We start from the raw sequence: 19014 nt of genomic DNA on the forward strand, positions 1-19014 counted from the left end.
AGTCTATCACCCTTAAATCATTTGCATTAAATTGAAATCAAGAAGCAGTCCAGAACATGTCTGCAGTGAACAAAATTTCAATATAGTGTATTTACCATTCAATGGCTCAGACAGACTGAGGATGCAAGACTCCTGGTCTCAGTTAGCTGATGGCTGAACCCCATGACACTGACCTCAGGCTGCAAGGCCCAGATTGAGTTCCCCAACCTTCTGAATGGTTGAACTCCACACCTTTCTACTACAGGTTTCCCATGCCCTTTCTTTAAAGATGTTCAAAGTTGGGAACTCAGAAAAATACCCTTGATGGCCACCTCTGCCTCTGCAGAGTGGGCCCAAAGACTGGCACAGTCAGGAGGTCTGAGAGTGAGGAGGGTGGTGGTTAGGGGAGTTATGGGGGTTCAGGGGCACCCGCACAGCTACCTTCCTGGCACTGAAGCGATGGTGGCTGGGACAGGAGAAGGTGTGGCTCTCCTTCCCACGGTGGATCGGGGCCCAGGCTACCTCCCGGCACTGGAGCAATGGCCCAGGTACTCTTGATATATACCAGGTAGTAGGATTTCTGGATCATATGGCAATTTTTGTTTTAAATTTTTTAAAGAACTAGTCCACACTGTTTCCCCTAATGGCTGTACCAGTTTACATACATGCTAACAGTAGACAAGTGTTCCTTCTCTCCACATCCTTGCCTGCACTTGTTAGTTTTCATGTTTTTTGTTTTTGTACCGGGGATCAAAATTGGGACCTTGTGCTTGTGAGGCAGGTACGGTGCCACTGAGTTAAATCCCCAGCCCAGTGTTCATCTACTGAGAATAGCCATTCTAACAAGTGAGAGGTACTGCATAATGGCTTTGATCTGCATATCCCTGATTAGTGAAGTATGGCATCTTTTCATATATATGGTAGCCATTTATAAGTCTTTGGAGAAATGCCTCATTCAAGCAAGTCTTTTGTCCATTTTTACATTGTTTTGTTGGGGGGATTGGGGTTTCTGATTGGTGTTTTTGTTTTTAGTTGTAGATGTGCACATTCTGTACTTAGCCTTAAAAAAAATTCTACCATCATAAAATCTCAATACTGTTTTTGCAATAAAAAAGCCAACTCTGAAAATCATATAGAATAACAAGAAATCCCAAACAGCTAATCTTGAAAAAGAATAAAGTTGCAGAATGCTATATTTTGCATCTGGAATGCTCCCAGAAAGCCCATGTATTAAGAGGCTTGTTTCTCAGTTTGGCACCATTGGAAGGTAGTAAAAACCTTTACAGGTAGGGCCTAGTGGGAGGTTATTGGAATGAGTTTGCCACACCAGTCTCCTCTTTTTCCTTCCTGGCCTTATGGTGGACAGGCTTACTCTCATGCTCTCCCACCACGATGTGCTGCCTCACCAGACCCAAAAGCAACGGGCCAACTGTGGACTGAAATCTCCAAATCTGTGAGCCAGAATAAACTACAACAACTGAGTGACCTTCAGATTAAATCTGTAGGTGGACTCGGCGGGCAAATGCGTCAAGGGCAAGGATGCCAGCAGCACACATGGGTGGTGTGTAGCACTTGACAAAGAGAAACAGGGAAGGGAAGCGACCAGGTGGTGGACACTCTTCACACCCACTTGAGGACCCAGGTGCAATGAAAAGAGAAAAAAGGCTCAGTAAAGGCTTCCTGGGCCATGACAGCATCCATGGCTAGTAGTGAGCAAGACCTGGCTACTGCTCTGGTGGCCTGTGGCTGAGCATGACTGCTGATACTTGAGGGCAGTAAAGCAAGCCTTTCCACTGAGAAGTAGTACTGCCCCAAACAGGTCTCTATTAGGGTGACATCAAGGCCTTGCAACTAGAAAAACCCATGGTGTATATTTTCATTCTTGAGACATGTTGATAAAGTAGGAAAGACTTGAGGATTTACGTTTGGGACAAAGATGGATGGTTGGTTAAAGACCAATGCAGGACATTGTCAGAGTCTCCCTAGAGAAGCTTCACACATCTGGGAAACTCATAATGGATTCCTGGGAAACTCATAATGGATTCCAGGAGTCCTGAACAAGGAAGACAACACGGGAAGCCATCAACAGAGACTTCAAGCACTGTGAAATATGGCAAATGGCATGACTTGGAATCTAGGCAACATAATCGTCACAGATATAAAGCAAAGCCAACTATAATCTGTCTACTAGAGTCCATTTTAGATAGGCAGTAGATGGACAGGTGGAGATAAAGTGAAAAGATGAGAGCTATGCAAGAGCTAATTCAAAGAAAAGCTATATTAAAACAAGGTGTGTTAGTTGGCTAAGCAAGAAAAAGACACACTTAGGAAACATGTTGGACTCATGGTTTGAGAGATTTCAGTCCATACCAACTGGCTACACTGAGCTTGTGATGAGGCAGCTCAACGGAAGCACAGCAAAGCTACTTTATGGTCAAAAAGCAAAAAGAGAGCAACAGGCTGGTGTCCCACTATCTATCCCCTTGGTGAGCTCTGCCCCCAGTGATCTGACAACGTCACATGAGGCCCCACCAACTAGTGCTACGGGCTGGCACCAAGCCATGGCCTTAGGGAACATGAGCCTTTGGGGAACGCTGAAGAACCAAATAGTAGTATAACACGAAGTAGAAAAATTCTACAGTAATTTGATAACAAAGAGGTAAATTCACCAAGACAAGCAGTAGCCAGCCATGAGATGTGCCACTTCTGTGCAATGCCTGTGCTGCTAGCTTCATGGAGGCAGAAATTCAAAGAAACCATCATAGTCTCTGAAAAACCTCTCCAACAGTCACACTCCTCAAAAGACCCTGGAAATAATGAATTGGGAAAAAACTATTGGTTGGAGAATCTATAAATAATAAAATATTTATATCTGTGACATAAAAAAGAAACCAAGAAAGAGGGTAAAGCCACCAGTTTGCATCAAGAGATGCAGCAGTGGACATCCAACCTGGTTGTGCCAGTTTTCTCATGAGATTTTCCTTTCAATTCTTGGAACGCTCTATGCTGACAATCACATCATTCCAGCCCCTACAGTTCCTCTTCTATCGGTCTCAAATGAATAGTGCGAGTCATAGACAATGCTCTGTACAAGTAGGTATTGGAGCTGATTTGTCTCAACATGGACCAATAAATCTAACTAACTCCAAGCTCTCAGCCACTCGATTGCCTCCTGTGGCAGTCCCAAATACCAAGGTCACTTTTTGGGTTTCCTTCAGCTAGATATTAGCATGGTTTTCTTCTCTGCTGTGATATGTGTGATACTTGTCAATATTCTTTTCTAATATTTTATCCAGCTTTTTGAGCTGTATCCAGTGGAAGAACTGACCTATAATCATCCCCTGGTTTATGAGGAATCAGTTCCAGGACTCTGGAAGACATAAAAAAAGTCTGCAGGTGCTCAAATCTGCTATACAAAGCACTGTACTTGCATATAACCTAGACAATCTACTCATATTTTAGTCACCTCCATATTACAAATACCTAACACAACAAAAAGAGTTGTTATACTAGATTGCTTAGGAACTAATGACGAGTCTGTATATGTTCAGTATACAATTTTTTCCAAATACTTTCAGTCTGAGGTTGGTTGAACCATGGATACAGAATCCCCTGACCTGGGGAGCCAAGTGTATGTTATTTATTCACTATTGTAGTTAGAAAGTCCATTTCCTTACATTATTTGTACAGCTACACAGCCTAACACGTTCCTGCCTTTAATTCCCACTTCCCCACCCTTGCTCCACAATGGAAAACTAAGGCACTGTGGTACATCAGTAAGATTTTTTGGAAATTAATATTAAATACTCAAAGTTCCTTCTGCTAATTTGCAAAACACTAACAGGCGAATGAAATAGTTCCCCGATCCAAGCAATATTTCCACTTTTTCTTAGAAGAGCAACAATTTTCCCTAATCAGTAGATTAAGAAGGCCAAGAAAGAGTAGGGCCGAGTAGCACATGTCTATACCCAGCACTCTAGGAGAGTGAGGCAGGAAGATCAAGACCTGATCTTGAAAAAAGGGGTGAGTGAGGGAGTGTATGCAGCTCAGGATAAAGGTCCTGGGTTCAATTCCCATTACCTAGAAACACAAAAAGAAAATTAGAGAAAGCACATTATGGATAGGAAGACTCAAATCTGTGATTTTAACATGAGCATTTTATTGAATCACATCATTTAACAGTACTAGGAATAAGTGACAGTTGTACATACTGCGCTTCGAGGAAACATTCATTACTCTTTAACAACAACTTTCCATTTTTGCCTTCCAAACTACTTGCTCGGATTTCTAGAAATTAATACCCTAAATCAAATTCTAGCTTCAGAAAAGAACACGTTGCCCGAGCACATCTTTAATCATGGGCCACATCCTTCATTACATTTATCACCCTTGGTAGTACTGTTCGGTGCAATTTTCCCTGGATTAGATTTTCTTAAATGATTAGATTTTATTTCTTACAAGACAGGTTCAAGTTGTAAATATAATTTAGTCAACATATAATCGAAGCAAACATACTGTTCTCAAATAGGCCCTTTCTAGTATTTTTGAAGCTAGTCTTTCTCCTTCCCAAAATACACTCTCTTCAGGAGTATAGGAAAACCAAGCTTTCATACACTGTCTGGAATCTATTTAAAGACCATTTTTTAAGTAAAGAGAAAAACGTATCTGCTCTCTGGGAAAGCAGAGGAGTTCATCTAAAAAAAAAATCTGCTTTAGATTCTTCTGATCATGTTGCAGTTAACAATATCACACTTGAAACAGAAGCAGAAAGGCTAAGGAGTGCTTAATTCCCTGTCTTATGTGGAAAAAGAGGAAAAATGTATCCATGTTCGTAAACTGCCAATTTTTAAATCAGCAGGCTAACCCTAGGTTAACTAATCCTTTCCCTCACTGGTCAGAGTGACACTGCTTAGAATGCAGTGTCCCAGGACATTTAGTTACAAAAATCTTTTTAACATTTGAAAAGTAAATTGGAAGATAGAGTCTTTATTGTCAGTTCTCCCCCTGCCCTGACCCTTCAGGAAGACAATCTCTTGTGAACTCAGTGGGTAGGACTGAGAGTAAACCACACTACTGAATCCAACTGGCGTGAGTCCACTCCTGTTTTTCTCTAACACAGACCCAAAAATTTGAATAAATACAACTTCTGTCGCACCCAGTTGCCTCGTGTGGAGTTTGTGACACAGAAAACAGTCACAAGTACCATTTTGGGGCTTCCTGATAGATATTAGCACAAGTTCCTTTCCCGCTTTGCCATCTCTTTGATACTATTCAACATTCCCCAATTTCCAATCCATATTACGACTGATCTGCCAACCTAGGAAAATATTTCAGATACCCAGCTTCAAAAGAAAGCTTTCTGCATCGTCGTATCAGGTCTTTCGCTGTTGGTCAAAGGTAATAGAGACAGTCTGACAGTGAGTTATGCGGCTCTTGCTGGATATTCTGCCCCACGAAGTAAGCCAGTTTATGGGCATAATGGCAAGGAGCCGGAACTCGAATGATGCCCTTTCATAAGAAGAAAAACAGAAGTTTAGTTGTTAATTTTATATCACCTTATACTTGCCCTTACACCTCCTTTCTCCAAGTTTGAATTTTCATAGATTTTCAATTCAGAGGTTGAAATTTTGCTCAGTTTTGAACAATCCCTTTTATCGACTGGAAGAGGAAAACAACAATCAATGAGACAATACTTACTGGGAAGTTATAGTACATGTGGCATAGTTTGTAAGTTAAACGCTGTACTGTATCCGGGTCCAAGCAAACAGTGTCATAGATAACATTATAATGAGTGGGAGTAACGGTGCCATGCTTGGAGAACTGACTCACAATATAAAAGTCATACCTGAAATTACAGAACAGGTGGGTATTAGTTTACTTTACAGGAAAAGGAACAGGATAATCGATAGTACTGGAAGCAAAAACATTTAGTATATAAAGTTGCAAAAATCTGTTCCACAGACAAAGTTTTCTTTAAATTTAGAAGCCTGTCTAATTGGCAAACAATGATCTAACAAAGCAAATCCAGAAAGGACAGCTAAGTCATTGACATAGCTCAAAACTTTCGTGTGATTCAGACTTAAAAAAGGGGCTTTGTCAAGAGGAAGAGATAAAGCTGGCTCATTTCATTTGGTCATATTTCATACACATGAAATGTGGCCCCTGCATTTTATGGTAATTATATGCCAAAGACAGAGGCTTCCTACTTCTCCCTAAGAATCACCAGAACGCACTCAAACTCTCCAAATGATTTAGAAAACTGCTAAGGTTCATCTTGATATTTACTGTAAGTACTGAGTTATGATGTGCATTGTCTTATGTTAAGGTTGATGTTTATCATACTTTTCAGGTGCTTTTTTTTTTTTTTTTAGTCCTTTCCCGACAGTGCTTCTGCTTTTTAATTTGACTTCATTTCTCACCATCTGTTCCTGTAAATGTCATGTTTTACTTCCTACAACTTTTACCTGCAATTGACTTATGTGTAAGATTAATTAGAAGCTCTATCATTGTACTAATCTCAAATGCTTTAACTCCATAATGCCTTCCCTATGTAAATATTATTTATAGCCAGTATTGTAGGGCTACTTTAATATGCTCTTTATTATGATAGCCAATATTTTAGATCCACCTTGTGGTTAATATGCCTTTGCACTGAGCCACATCTCCAACCCTCATAAAAAATATTTTTTTTTGAGACAGGTCTCACTAAATCTCATTAAGTTGCCCAGGCTGGGCTCAAACTTGCAATCCTCCTGCCTCAGCCTCCCACAGTACTGGGATTAGAGGCATGTACCACCACACGTGGCTATAAACAAACATTTTAATAGCACATATTCCATATTATTTGATTTGTGATGACGCCAAACTGTTCGTGTAAACATAGCTTGCTACTTTCATATTCATAATTAAAGGTGTTTGGGGATCGCACTATTAACCTCCACTTGGTCACAGAGACAAATATGATGAAGAAACTAAACCACAAGACCAATCACAATTTCTAAATCCTGAAGAATCCCTGGCCAAGATTTTCTGAAAAGGATCAAATTACTTGTCAAGAATCAGAATGTGCTCTTAAGGTGGAGTAAATGGGATTAAGTGATTTTGGTGAAGTAATAAGGCTACACATGCAGATATAAAAATACAAGTCGCTTACCATTCTTCCCTGGTTAGTGCCGCATCAATAACAGTTCCTGAAGGTGGATTATAAAGATGTTCTTGACACTCAACAAAAAACCTGGTGTTTATTCGTTTCTTCACCACAATGAAAGTTAGCTTGACTCTTTAAAAAGTAGAGTAGATGTCATTATGTTTACTCGGTCTTGTCTCTCAAACATTCAAGGTGTTCAGACATCACACTTTAAGGACCCCATTAAAAGCACTGTAGACAGCAACCCTCCACATGCCCCAGTTCAGTGTTAGCCCCGCGTTCCTGACTAAAGCTGCAAGTGAGAAAGTGTCTGCTCATAGCCAACCACAACCTAATGGAAGAGTCTTCCTCACAGCCTGTGTTCACGGACATCTATGAATCTCTGAGGCTAAGGAGCCCTCCTGCACACAGACTTGAAAGGAAATAAGAAGATGTAAAAGATTCACTAAAGGTAACCTGGGAAAAACAATCTGCTACGGCCGTCTTTCTTCTGCTTTGAACTCTGACTTGAAGCGAAGCACTCTTTGCCCACCCACTGAGGCCCATGGTCTCACTACACTTCTGCTCTCATCACTCACTATATTGGGTCCCCGGCTCCAAACAGATTTTTCTCACAGACTAAAACACACAGCTTGCCAAGTCTGCACTTTATAATTTCTATACTTACTGACGCTTTCTTAAAAGGTTCACAAGCTGTGGTATTTCATGGTCAAGCAGGGCCTGAAGTTGACCATCTCCTACGCCATCCCGATATACCACAACAGAATCTGGCTGCTCTTGTACATTTCTAAACCAGGAATCTAAGGCAGCTGAAAAGAAAACAAAAACACAAGTAAATGAAGTGCAACTTGGAACCAACTGGCCTGTATTATTTTTGACAATCTCTAGGTTCATCTTTCAATGCTATAGCTCTCGGGACAGTTTCTCTACCTACAGCCTCAGTCTAGCCCAGAATTTCTCAACAACAGCACTATGGAAATCTTGAGACAGGTGATGCTTTTAGGTGGTGGTGGTGATGGTGGTATCCTATGCACAGGAAAATAGTGAACAGTATCTCCAGTCTCCACCCACCAGACTAAACGCCAGCTATATTACCATCCCAGTTTTAGCAACAAAAAATATTTTCAGTCATGACTAGACGTCTCTGAGGGTAATATGTCTACTTTAAGAGAACTACTACTATAGAGTTGGGTATTCCAACCTCCTCACGACACTGACCTTCCAAACAGCTACTCAACCCATCTACAAGCTCCTGTCCAGGTTCCTGGAAGACACACTGGGAGCACCACCTGTTCCCGAGAAATAAATGTGTTAGAATCTTAAAACGTCATCATTTGAATTCTGAGTTAATCTATTACCAAGAAGAAAAAAATCACTATCAGTATCCAATTAAGGATTAATTCTCATGCACCCCTATTGAGATAAAAAATTATTGGTCTCTTCTCATATCTTTGGCATTTTGTAAGATTTTTTTCAAAAGTACACAAAGCAAATGGAAGCACTTACTAACATTACTTCAATTCATTTGTGTTTTTAACGTGTGACTACTGTAGTCCCACCCACTGAAGAATGTGGTCAAATGAAAATCCAGTGTTCCTGGACATCCCTGCTTTAGGGTCAATGTCTTAAGCAATGGTTCATCCATACTAATCTTTGGAGGAAGCAGCTTGTTTTGTAACCATGACAGCTACTGCAACACCTCCAAGAAAATCAAACTTGTCTCAAGTTTCTATCTCCTTACTAGGTGTTTGCCCTCAGAGTAAGCTCATCTGGCCATATGACACAATGGGATGTTTTTATTTTTGTTTTTGTTTTTGTCTGCTTCTTTATCAAGACTTAAGCTCCAAAAACCCAATCAAGATTTTGACTTTGCATTTTCATTGCTGAATTCCCAGCACTTGGACATGGAAATTCTAACTCAACATCTGTTCAATGAAAGCTAACAATTTCTCCCTATGAATGCAATATTATCTTATTATCCAAAAAATAAAAATAAAAAGAGACAAGCAAAATAATGTTACTATACTGAATCAGAACACGACTTAGAAAAAGATGGCATCCATGGAAATAAAGATGGGCCTTCCTTAAAGAAAACTCTGCCAAATCAAGAACAAGGAAAGGACACTACTCTCACCACTCCTACTCAATAGCTAAAGTGGAAACTAGGTGACAGGGCAAAATAAGAGAGATACAAATAGGAAAGGAAGAAATCAAATTATCTTTGTTTATACATGGTATGATCCTACACATAGAAGACCCTAAAAACACCACTAAAAGACCTTTACAGCTGATAAATTCAGTAACAGGATATAAAAACCAGCTGTAAAACAATGGCTTTTCTTTTCACAAATAATAGATTAGCTGAGAAAAAAAAATAATCAAGAAAACAATTCATAACATTTAAAAAAAAAAACACCTAGTGACCAATGTAACCATAAAGGTGAAAGACCTCTACAATGAAAATTTCAGAACACTGAAGAAAGACACTGAGGATGACACCAGAAGAATGGGAAAAAAAACCCATGTTTATGGATTGGAAGAATTATTAAAATGGCCATGTCACATACAGATTCAATCAATACAGTCATCATCAAAATACCAAAGACATTTTTCATACAACTAGAAAAATGATCCTAAATTCATATAGAAATACAAAGACCAAAGCACTCCTAAGCTAAAAAAAGCAAGCCTGGAGGCATTATAATATCCAATTTCAAACTATACAACAAAGCCATAGTAAGAAAAATAGCATGATACAAGCATCAAACAGACACAGACTCTGGAACAGAACTGAGAACACAGAAACAAACCTATGCAACTACAGCCATCTGATTCTGAACAAAGCAGCTAAAAGTATACATTAAGAAAAGAGCCTCTTTTAACAAATGGACTTGGAAAACTGGATATCCATCTTCAAAAGACTGAAAGTAGGTCCCTATCTCTCATCCTGTACCAAAATCAATTCCAAATGGATCAAAAGCCTAAGTATAAGACCTGAAAGTTTGAAACTGCTAAAAGAAAACATGGGGGAAACACTAAGCCACAGTCATAGGCAAAGACTTCCTCAATAGGACTCCAATAGCACAGAAAATAGCAAAGAATCCACAAATGAGAAAGCATCAAATTAAGTCTCTGCACAGCAAGAGAAACAAGTGATAGAGTGAAGAGACAGCCTACCGAATGAGAGAAAACCTTTGCCAGCTGCTCTTCCAACGGATCAATATCTAGAATATATAGAAAAAAAATTTTAAACACCACCAAAAAACAAATAGCCCAGTAAATAAGCAGACAAATGACCTCAACAGACATTTCTCCAAAGAAGTACAAATGGCCAATAAGTGTATGAGGAAATGTTCATCATTCTTAGCCATTCAGGGAATGCAAATCAAAACCACTGAGATTCCATCTCACTCCAGTCAGAAGGCTATCAAGAACACAAAGAGTAAAGGCTGGCAAGGACACAGAGAAAAAGAAATACTTCTACACTGCTGGTGAGAACGGTGATGGAAATCAGTAAGGAAGTTTCTCAAAAAACTAAAAATAGAGCTACCATCTCATTCAGCTATCCCATTCTTTGGTGTATACCCCCCCAAATTAAAGTCAGCATACTACAGAGATACCTGCACACCCATGCTTGTTGCAGCACAATTCACACTAGCCAAGAGATGGAACCAGCCTAGGTGTCCATCAACAGATGAATGGATAAAGAAAATGTGGTCTATATTCACAATGGAGATTAAGCCATGAAGAACATTTTGTCTTTTGCAGGAAAATGGGTGGATCTGGAGATCATCATGTTGAGAGAATTAAGCCAGATTTAGACAAATATCATGCTCTCCCTAATATGTAGATATTATTATATGGTACATTAGGATAATCTAGGCAAACAATTGGGAAATTCTTGTTTGTTTTTTTAAGATGGCCACTAAGGTAATTTCATTAGAAGGGAGCAAATATACATTGTTTTGTATTCAAACATGATTTTGAACAATCCAATCACCTACCAAAGCTGTGACAGTAAATTCACAAATGCAAAGGAAATGAGGGAAAAGAAAAACTAGGAAAATGGAAACAAAGTCTTTGTAATTAGGGAAGGGTGAAGCGGGTGAAGGGAGGGCAGGGGAATGGGGAAAAAAAAATAAGAACCAAGACCTATCCTGTAAAGGTGCAAAATCCCAATGATGAATGTAACTGCACTGTTTGCTTTAAGTGTACCATTAAACTTAGAAGGAAAAAAAACTCATAAATGCACATTTCCAGGAACACATAAAGGTGTGATCTAATGGAATAATTAGAAAATTAAGAAAACATTAAAATGTCTCTTTCTGTGAAGTTAATTACCTCCATCACCTACCTCCTCCCTCTAGAATTCCTGAAATCAAAGAAATTCCTTTATTTGGAATTTTTTTTGTAAAATTCAAGAAAAATGATCACTATAGGATTTTATGAAAAATTTTAAAGAAATGGATGTGCAGGAAGAAGAAAAAGACCCTTACTGTGGGCTTAACAACCAATATAAAGGGGCTAGAAGACAAGACACAGCCAGCACAATTTATAAGCCATAGCTCCGGCTTAGAATATAAGTTTCATTTATGAAAACTCAGGTCTTGTACATAATTATGGACAAATGTACTAACAATCTTTTGAAACTCCATGGAAATAAAATAGCCATCTGTATATTTCACAACTGTAAATTTTTAGCAATTTTTTGAACAAGCTGTCTGGGTAATTCTCAAGCTATCTGAGACTTACTGTGAATCTTGTACCTTTATCGTTTACTGACATTTGCAGGTGCATTACATGGGAATATATGAAGGTGTCAAGATCCCAGATCTGTGGGCCTCTGGAGGAACAGACCCAATACGCCCTGCGTGGTGGGAAGATGGGAGGGGCCTCCGTGGAAGAACGTGACAACCTCCAGGAGCTGCGACCGGCCAGAAGCCAACAGCCAGCAATGCACGGGGCTACAATCACATGCTCTGTGCTCCAATCACAAGGAAAGAGACACTGCCACACCTAAATGACTTGGAAGAGGCCCATCCAGAAGAGAATGTGGTGCTAGTTGTCTGGCCCAAAGAACTGTACAGAAACAGATAAATTGGGGGTTGGGAACTGCCGAATCTGCGCTGTGTTGGGCATCAGAGAAACTGACAGGGGGCCACCCCGACATGCAAAGCATTCTGGAGGCATCACTTTGCCAGAGAGTCAAGAGACTACATAGCCGACAACAACTTTTGTGAACTCCCAGCCCCTTGAACTGTCGACAAATATGAATCAGGTCCACTTCTTGTCTTTGGGCCATAGACAGCTGCCAACTAAACGCTGCCGAAGCTTTACTCACTTGGTCAGTTCCTCATTGGTGCTTGCCACAAATCCCGCAATCGACTTCTGTCGATTTATAATATCATGGAAACAATCGATACCAATGAACATTGTCTTCTGTAACTTCATTTTAAAGGAAAAGATAATGAAGTGAGTTAGAACAGAATATAAGCAAAACTTAATCATTAGATTAAAAGCGGATCACTAAATTTCACTAAACATAAATTAAGAGAACGTAATGAAATCTACATACACCTGTCTCCACCTTCCAGAGGGCTCCTCCCATCTTGCAGTTCATCTGCTGAACGATCTTTGTAGTAATGGTCAGCAATGTACTGCCGGGTATTAAGGTCTCTGCTATCACGCACTGGCTTGGAACCGGGCAATGGATACACAGGAATCTTTTTATCTCATTATACCTGTATTTCTCGCCATCAGGCAGTACACAAACCACCTTGAAAGCAAGCAAATTTGAAACTCTTAAAACTATCTCAAGATACAGCACCAAGAACTCAAGCCTATTAAGATAATACTGGAGTCTAAGAGGACAAAGGGTCCAGAGTCATACAACATTAAAAGGTGGGGTATGGAGAGGGAAAACGCTATAAGGCAATCAATTCAGCAATGTGCACCATTTCAACTTGCAAAATACTTTGTCCTAAGTATTCCATTTAAAGAACTTACTCCTTGACAAGGATGTGCAACAGACATAAACGCAAGGGTTCAGGCTCAGGATAGTCACCACTTACGGGCTGATCATTCTGTGTAGGGTACTTGCCAAGGACTTTACTTCACTCAGTTAATTCAAGGACCCACTAATATATCTACTATTATCCCCATTTTACTGAGGAGAGAACAAGCTTGGGAGTCATGGCAACCACCTGATCTACAAGGCTTCCAGCAAGACCCCAATCAGTTAGAAGACTGGTTCCTGACTTATGGGCACCTCGGCAACGTGACGCCTGTAAGAAATTTTGGGCAGATGTCTTTTATCAGATTGAAGTACTTTTCATACTGTAGTTTTTCTCCTTTCACTAAAAAGGGTGCGACATTTCAAATACATCTGCATTTATTAAGAGAAATATTTTCCCATATTTCATCATATCAGTTATTCGTATTTTTCTGCAAATTACTTGTTTTAATTTTTCAACCTACTGACACACAGTAACTTGTGGTATTCTTCTAACATTCCTTTAATCTCCAGTGCCTCCATGACTTTACTTGTTCCTAATGTTTAGCCTTAGTCTTATTTCTTCAGTCTTGAGGGTATAAATTTAATATTTTCAAAGAACCAGCTTTAAACTTGTTAATTGTTGTCCATATTGTTTCTGCTTTTGCTTTGTTCCTTTTATTTTTTGCATTCTTTATTTGGGTTTGCTCTTTCTGAGTGCTTTAAAATTCAAGGAGCTTGGCACATTCGGAATGTATTTCTGAGGGCTGTAAGTCCATTGTCTGTTTGCTGCATCACACAAGTTTTGATGCATAGTACTTTCATGACCTCTCAGTTCTGAAGATTTTTCTTTTTCTCATTATTATTATTCTAACATAATTGTTGCTTAGGAATCAAAATTTTCAGCTTCTGGGATAACATGGTCTTGTCTCCTGAGACGATACAGTCAAGCTGGATGAGAGCATAAAAATACTCCTGCTTAAGACTCAATGGGTCGCTGGGCATGGTGACACACACCTGTAATCCCAGCACTCAGGAGGCTAAGGCAGGGGAATTGCCATGAGTTCAAAGCCACCCTGGGCTACATAAGTGAGTTGAAGGCCAGCCTGAACTACAGAGTGAGACCCTGTCTCAAAAGGAAAAAAAAAAAAAAAAAAAAAAAAAAAAAAAAAGACTCAATGGGTCTAAGGAGGTAATAATCACAGGGCTTATGACCAGAAAAAACTGGGAACACAGAGATGGTGCCAGCAACTGAGGCTGATTTGTTCCCCCCTGTGATATCTGTCCATCCCAATAAATGTGGTTGGAAGGATTCAAAAAGAATGACAGCCTCATAAATGAAACTCAGCTATGTTATAGAGGTAAATTTGCAGTTACTGCAAATTTAATAAACCAATGGCAGCATCATAAATTCTAGAGTATACAAAATGCAGTTTTAGGTACTGTTGAGTGTACATATAACAAGTAGACACTTACCATGTCTGTGTGTGGTGTAACACAATCCCGTAATGTGTCTATATAGGATCTAGGGTCATCATTTACTTCATACCTGGAAAATAAGTATGTCCTCTGTAGTCAAGAGGGAATGAACAAAGAACACAATAAACCTTTCACACAATGAATGAAATATAATGTAAAATGTGACATTAGAAAATGCCAAATAAGCATTTCAGCTCAAAGTTTATTTTCCAAAAACAAAAACAGACTTTTAAGTTCATGTTCCCCTTGTAAGGGCCTTAAAGTCACCAGTCAGTCATAACAAGCTCAACAGACTGACACAGTGAAATTGAAAATGTAATTAAAAATTTACCAACAAAGAAAAGCCCAGGCCCTGATGGATTCACTGCTGAATTTTACAAGACATTTAGAGAAGAACTACTGCCGTTACTCTTCAAACTTTTCAATGAAATCGAAAGGGAAGCTATACTTTCAAATTCATTCCTGGAAGCAAGTATCACTTTGATTCCCAAACCAGGGAAAGATACAACTAAAAAGGAGAACTACAGACCAATCTCCTTAATGAATATAGATGCAAAGCTCCTTAATAAGATACTAGCAAACAGAATACAGACGATTATTAAGAAGATCATCCATCCTGACCAAGTCGGATTTATTCCAGAGATGCAAGAGTGGTTCAACATACGAAAGTCAATAAATGTAATACATTATATTAACAAAGTCAAGGACAAAAACCATATGATCCTCTCAATAGATGCAGAAAAAGCATTTGATAAAATTCAACACCCATTCATGATAAAAACCCTGCAAAAAATTGGAATAGATGGTCTGTACCTCAATTTAATAAAGGCTATCTATGAAAAACCATCAGCCAACATCATATTAAATGGCCAAAAACTGAAAACCTTCATGTTAAAATCAGGAACAAGACAAGGATGCCCATTATCACCACTCCTCTTCAATATAGTTCTGGAAACATTAGCCACAGCAATTAGACAAGAGAAAGAAATTAAAGCAATAAAGATAGGAAAGGAAGAAGTTAAACTGTCATTACTTGCTGATGATATGATACTCTACATTGAAGACCCAAAAAACTCCACCAAAAGACTTCTAGACTTAATTGACAGATTCAGTAGAGTATCTGGGTACAAGGTGAATACCCCAAAATCAATAGCCTTCTTATACACAAATAACTCACGGAGAGAGAAATAAGGGAAAAAATTCCTTTTACAATAGCATCCAAAAAAATGAAGTATCTAGGAATCAATCTAACAAAAGAAGCAAAAGATCTCTACACTGAAAACTACAGCACTCTGAAAAAAGAAATTGAAGAGGATATAAAAAAATGGAAAGATATCCCCTGCTCCTGGGTAGGAAGAATCAACATAGTGAAAATGGCCATACTACCAAAACTGCTATATACATTCAATGCAATGCCAATTGAAATTCCAACACTATATTTCACAGAACTAGAAAAAAGAATCCAAAAATTCATTTGGAACCACAAGAGACCTAGAATAGCAAAAGCCATTATAGGCAACAGTCACATGGCACCAGGTGTAACAATTCCCAATTTGAAACTATACTACAAAGCCACTGTGATAAAAACAGCATGGTACTGGCAAAGAAATAGGCCTGAGGATCAATGGAACAGACTGGAAGACACAAAAACAAATGCAGATGTACTCAGCTACCTCATCTTCGACAAAGGAGCTCACCATCCTCAGTGGAGGAAAGATAGCCTCTTTAATAAATGGTGTTGGAAAAACTGGATATCAACCTGTCACAGATTAAAATTAGACCCTTATCTTTCGCCATGCACTAAATTAAAATCCAAATGGATTAAAGATCTAAATATTAAAACAGAAACATTAAACTTGCTGGAAAGTAAGTTAGGCAGAACTCTGGAAGACATTGGTATAGGAAAAGACTTTATGAACAAATCCTCAGTAGCACGGGAACTAGCAGAAAGAATCAACAACTGGGATCTCATCTTACTAAAAAGCTTCTGTACTTCAAAAGAAACCATTAGCAGAACTAAGAGACAATCTACAATGTGGGAAAAAATTTTTACCAGCTGTACCTCAGACAAAGGACTATTATCAAGGATATATAAAGAACTCAAAACAATCAGTCCCCCCAAATATAAAGACCCGATCCAAAAATGGGCATCCGAAATGAACAGACATTTCTCATACAAAGAAGTGAAAGCAGCAAGAAAATATATGAAAAAATGTTCCACATCACTGGTCATTCGAGAGATGCAGATGAAAACAACACTGAGATTCCACCTCACCCCACAAAGAATGGCTGCTATCAAGAAATCACACAATAACAAATGTTGGCGGGGTTGTGGGGAGAAAGGAACCCTCCTCCATTGTTGGTGGGAGTGCAGACTAGTGCAACCACTATGGAAATCAATATGGAGATACCTCAAAGAGCTTGGACTGGAGGTTCCATTTGACCCAGCCATCCCTCTGTTGGGTATCTTTCCAAGAGAACTAAAAGAATCATATCACAGAGAAGTATGTGCACCCATGTTTATAGCGGCACAGTTTGTAATAGCTAAATCTTGGAAACAACCTATTTGCCCATCCGTTGGAAACTGGATAAAGAAGATGTGGTTTTTCTATAAAATGGAATACTACTCAGCCAAAAAAGAACGAGAAAATAGATTCATTCGTAGGAAAATGGATACATATTGAAGATATACTCCTAAGGAAATAAATAAGTCAAATAGATTCATTCGTAGGAAAATGGATACATATTGAAGATATACTCCTAAGTGAAATAAGTCACACATGTGTAAATACCGAATAGTTTCTCTGGTGTGAATAATCTGCAATAATACATAAGATCCTAATAAGATTACTGATATTTAGAAATGGGAAGAAAGGAGCTAAAGGTGTAGGGAAGGTGGGATGGGTTGGGGAAGAGTAAAAAGGGAAAAGAAAAAAATGTGAGATAATGAAAAGATGGAAATAAAGTGTTTGTAGATGGGGAGGAGAGAAGGGGGTGAAGGGAGGGCAGGGGTAAGGGGAAAAAATGAGAATCAAGACTTGTCATGTAGAAGTACAAGATCCCAACAATGAATGTAACTGTACTGTATCCCTAAGATGTACCAATAAACTCAATTAAAGCTGAAAAAAAAAAAACAGACTGACAAAAAATTTAAAAACTGAACAATTCTCTAACATCCCTAACAGTGGCGAGGACGCGGGGAAAACCACTGCCCCCAGGATTGGAGAAACAGGAAGTTATAGCTCACCTGAGCAGAGACTCAGGGAAGCTCCCAGGGAAACAGTGCCAGGATCAAACCAAGCACCGTAAACCCCAAGCTGACACCCTGGGGACGCCACACGGACAAATGCGAGCACCGAAAAGTCCAGGTGCCCGCAGTCACAGGGAGGCCTACAACAGAGGGCAGGGCCTCCCAGCAAGAAGCAACCAGTGGACAAGTAAGCGAACCTTCATCTGTATTATTACCACTCCCCGCTACTTGCATTTCCAACCGAGCACCACCTTCGGTCGAATCAGCCGTGGCCTTAGACTCTCAGGGATATGAACCCTCCTGCGAACTGCACATGCAGAGGGTCTAGGCTGCATGATCCTTAGGAGAACCCAGTGCCTGATGAGCTGAGCTGGAGCACAGGTGGTAATGCTAGTGGGGAAGAGACTACAAATACAGATAAAAATGACTGAACAAGGGTGACTCGGAGAGCATAATAAATCAATTGCTTGCAGACTCATACCAAAACCCTGCCGGTGAGTGGCAAATAACAAACTGTACCTGGTGGCAGGCTGTATAGCGGCAAGCGAGTTGATGTACTTCGGCTGTACAGCTGGCAGCCTCAAAGTCAGAATCCAATGCTTATTTTAGTCTGTGCATGGCCTGCCCGTTATTTTATTTAACATTTCCATCTACACCTCTTTCCCCCACTGTGCACTGTCTCAGTTACAAGTTTGGTAAACTCACGAGCTAACCCTAGCCAAAAAGAGTAAAAGGAAAATATCCCTGAAAAGCTTCTTTGAAAAAGGAGACAGACCCAATGATAAGACAGTAGAAGATTACCATTGCCAACAAAATAAGTGGCATTTAAAGCCTGGTATGGTGGCACACGCCTGCATTCCCAGCACTCAGGAGGCTGAGGCAGGAGGACTGCCATGAGTTCAAGGCCAGCCTAAACTACATAGTGAAACACTGTCTCAAAAAAAGTAAGAGGAAGGAAGGGAGGGAGGGAGGGAGGGAAAGAGGGAAAGAAAGGCATTTAAAAGAAAATAGCACAGGTCCTACTTAAATTACAGGTTCATTACAATAGGTGATATACATTCTCCAAGCCTGCTTTATATAATGTGGTGACCAGCTACCCAACAAAGCCATAAAACTTTCAAAACTGTTTTTGCCACATGGAGACCAAGCACCCTGCATTAAAAGACA

The 19014-nt window shown here is 39.5% G+C and overlaps 1 protein-coding gene across 2 annotated transcripts in view; it reads right to left on the minus strand.

The window, feature by feature from the left end:
• Nucleotides 1-893: 893 nt before the first annotated feature.
• Nucleotides 894-19014, minus strand: part of Piwil3 (piwi like RNA-mediated gene silencing 3) — a 39708-nt gene continuing 21587 nt past the window's right edge. For both annotated transcript variants that reach the window (XM_019204499.2, XM_033762397.1), the window contains 8 exons: nt 14595-14667; nt 12702-12902; nt 12468-12571; nt 8345-8415; nt 7794-7935; nt 7133-7258; nt 5677-5824; nt 894-5487 (listed from right to left, as the gene is read on the minus strand). In XM_019204499.2, the coding sequence (XP_019060044.1) occupies nt 5371-5487; nt 5677-5824; nt 7133-7258; nt 7794-7935; nt 8345-8415; nt 12468-12571; nt 12702-12902; nt 14595-14667 (982 nt within the window). In that variant the 3' untranslated portion in view covers nt 894-5370. The remainder of the gene's footprint in view (nt 5488-5676; nt 5825-7132; nt 7259-7793; nt 7936-8344; nt 8416-12467; nt 12572-12701; nt 12903-14594; nt 14668-19014) is intronic.

Source organism: Fukomys damarensis, unplaced genomic scaffold (assembly GCF_012274545.1).
Source record: "Fukomys damarensis isolate Sample0158 unplaced genomic scaffold, DMR_v1.0_HiC HiC_scaffold_12, whole genome shotgun sequence".
Classification (NCBI taxonomy): Eukaryota; Metazoa; Chordata; class Mammalia; order Rodentia; family Bathyergidae; genus Fukomys; species Fukomys damarensis.